Here is a 726-nt window from a genome sequence, read left to right as displayed (position 1 = left end):
GTAAAAGATGGCAGCAGTCGCCGGACTCCGAGTGCAGGTGCGAAACTTCAGCACTGGAACTGCCATGCAAGTTGCTAAGTTGATCCGGCCTCCAATTCCTGTGTTTGGACTGGAAGGTCGCTATGCAACTGCTCTTTATTCTGCTGCTTCAAAACAACAGAAACTCGAACAAGTTGAGAAGGAACTCACCAGAGTATCAGCTTTAGTAAAGGAGTCCAAAACGTTCGCTCTCATCACCAATCCTCATGTGAAGCGTGCTCTCAAGCAGAAAACCTTAAATGATATCTTGACGAAAGAAAAGCTCACTCCCATCACTGTAAATTTTGTCTGCTTACTTGCAGAAAACGGTCGCCTGAAGAGCGTTGGTGGCATCATTAATTCCTTCAGTAAAATTATGAGTGCTCATCGTGGTGAAGTGACTTGTGCGGTCACAACTGCAAAGCCTTTGGATGAGCCCACACTAGCTGACTTAAAGACTGCATTAAATGCCTTCCTGGCTAAAGGTGAAGTTCTGCAACTAGAGACTAAGACTGATCCTGCTATCCTCGGTGGAATGGTTATCACCATTGGTGATAAATTTATTGACATGTCTACCAAAGCCAAGATTCAGAAACTGACCAAAATTATGAGGGCCCCATAGGAAGTATTCATATTTAGCTGACGTTTTTATCCAGCTGTAAAATACCACAGTGGAACCCCTGTACTTCTATTAAATCAATAAACTGT

At 43.5% G+C, this 726-nt stretch overlaps 1 protein-coding gene across 1 annotated transcript; it reads left to right on the top strand.

Moving 5' to 3' along the window:
- Nucleotides 1-7: 7 nt before the first annotated feature.
- LOC117799494 (ATP synthase subunit O, mitochondrial-like) lies at nucleotides 8-640 on the top strand. The gene has a single exon (XM_034651977.1). The coding sequence runs from the start codon at nucleotides 8-10 to the stop codon at nucleotides 638-640; it is 633 nt and encodes a 210-aa protein (XP_034507868.1).
- The last annotated feature ends 86 nt before the right edge of the window (nucleotides 641-726 follow it).

This window comes from Ailuropoda melanoleuca, unplaced genomic scaffold (assembly GCF_002007445.2).
Source record: "Ailuropoda melanoleuca isolate Jingjing unplaced genomic scaffold, ASM200744v2 unplaced-scaffold50985, whole genome shotgun sequence".
Taxonomy (NCBI): domain Eukaryota; kingdom Metazoa; phylum Chordata; class Mammalia; order Carnivora; family Ursidae; genus Ailuropoda; species Ailuropoda melanoleuca.
This window is presented reverse-complemented; position numbering and strand designations above follow the sequence as displayed.

Coding starts and splice junctions, on each gene's coding strand:
- LOC117799494 (XM_034651977.1), top strand. CDS start 8: ATGGCAGCAGTCGCCGGACTCCGAGTGCAGGTGCGAAACTTCAGCACT.